Source organism: Penicillium argentinense, assembly GCF_028826775.1.
Source record: "Penicillium argentinense strain IBT 30761 chromosome Unknown utg000009l_segment0_segment0, whole genome shotgun sequence".
In the NCBI taxonomy this organism is placed as follows: Eukaryota; Fungi; Ascomycota; class Eurotiomycetes; order Eurotiales; family Aspergillaceae; genus Penicillium; species Penicillium argentinense.
In genome coordinates, this window is record NW_026622668.1 from 5,747,318 (window position 1) to 5,749,042 (window position 1,725).

At 50.7% G+C, this 1,725-nt stretch overlaps 1 protein-coding gene across 1 annotated transcript; it reads right to left on the reverse strand.

Moving 5' to 3' along the window:
• N7532_009723 (uncharacterized protein) lies at nucleotides 1-1,429 on the reverse strand (the record flags this gene model as incomplete). The annotated part of the gene is made up of 2 exons (XM_056622214.1): nucleotides 1-30; nucleotides 71-1,429. 2 exons carry the CDS (start codon nucleotides 1,427-1,429, stop codon nucleotides 1-3), a joined length of 1,389 nt encoding a protein of 462 aa, XP_056473020.1.
• Nucleotides 1,430-1,725: the final 296 nt, after the last annotated feature.

Here is a 1,725-nt window from a genome sequence, read left to right on the forward strand (position 1 = left end):
TTATGGCCGTGACACTTTCCATCCCAGGTACTAGAAGTGAACTGATGGCTTTCGTATTCAGCAGATCTACGTCGCGTTGAGTCAGACCTGCTCGCCGCGCTCGCGTGAGAAGACCATAAAATGAAGGATCTTCCGATTGTCTCATCTGCTCGTCCAAGATGATGACTTGTTTAAATCGATGCCAGATCATTTGGCCATTTGCATCTTCATCGTTTCCCTCTCTTGGGTCCTTCCACAGAGCGGGGCCTCGCACCGGTGGGAATTGGAAGAAGTCTCCCATGAGAATAACCACGGGTAGTCCCCCAAAGAGGTCAGGGGAGGATCTGTCCAGTGAACGAGCAATCATACAATGGTTATTAACCACACTGAGCATAGTCAAGTCCAACATGCTCATTTCGTCGATGAACATAATAGTCTTGTGTGCCCAAAGTCTTCTGACACGGGAGCCCATTGCACCCTTTTGCAGGCGATTGATAGAGATACCCAGGCATGTATGATACGTGTTTCCGCCAATCGTATCCGCAGCCGCACCGGTCGGGGCCATCAGCATAATCTCATCTTTGCGTCCGAGAAGATCCATAGCGGCGACAATGGCCCTGGGAATTTGGGACTTCCCTGTACCGCCTTCTCCCGTGATGCAGAGTAGGAGTTGCTTCCGCCGAGAAGAGTCATATGGATGATCCGCCCAAGCCAAAGCTTCGGATAATATCTTAACGACAATGAATTGTTGCTTCTTGTTTAGCGGAATACCTTGGCCAACTAATGATGCTAGAGAGGCGGCTGTTGGATTCTCACCAAGCTGATATCGGCGATCCTGAAGAGTGTGGAATACGCCTGAGTCTACTAGCATAGGTTGTAGGAAGCCGTCTCCAATATCTTGGTCGACATCATCTAGCTGGAAGGACGAGTTCAGATGTTCAGCGGTAGAAGAATCGTTTTTCGTGCTCGCAAGGCATTTGAGGCGGCGTTCCCAGTTTTGTAGCACGGAAGGTGGAAGAAATGTGATACCTAAGGTATTATTGACAGAGGAGGTGGAAATAGCAAGTTGGCGCGGGTTGATGTGTGGCATATTTCGTCCTAGTGTAGTTCCTCGGACTAATGCAGGGATCCGGTGCGCGGTGATGGTCAACTCTCGGCTCCAGGCTTGTCTGACGGTGTGGTAGGCGGCGATCAGAGTCTCCGCGGTAAAGCTCTCACCCTGACCCTGGGAGTCCTCATCATCCTCATCACTCTCAGAATTAAAACTTCTTTGCTCGAGATCAGCGGTATATCGGTCGAAAAAGTCGTCCTCCTGATGAGCCGATGCACGCAACCTCGCGTCTGCTTGGCAGTCTTCCTTAGACTTTCGAAGAAGCTCAATATTCGCAGCGAATTCTCGATTATGAGGTGCGAGGGTTGGCTCTATAATGGCCCACACAGTGGAGTACATATTTTCTTGCGTGGTAAACTGGCTCAGGATCGCTGATAAATCTTGCCATGGAACAAATAGGCCCAACAAGATCTCGGCGACATCATTCAGAATGGCTTCCGTTGCGGGATGCCCTCCAGAAGTGGAATCTTCCGCTGCTTGGAACTGAGTTACAGGAAGGTTCAACGATAGGGGGATAAGGGGGCATTTGCATCCGTGGGATGGCAGGCGCTAGCCGTGGTAGAGATCTCTTCGCTGCATGAGGTTGTTGTGCAGCTTCGCCAGAGGACGTTTCAATGATAGGTGGCTTAGGAGCC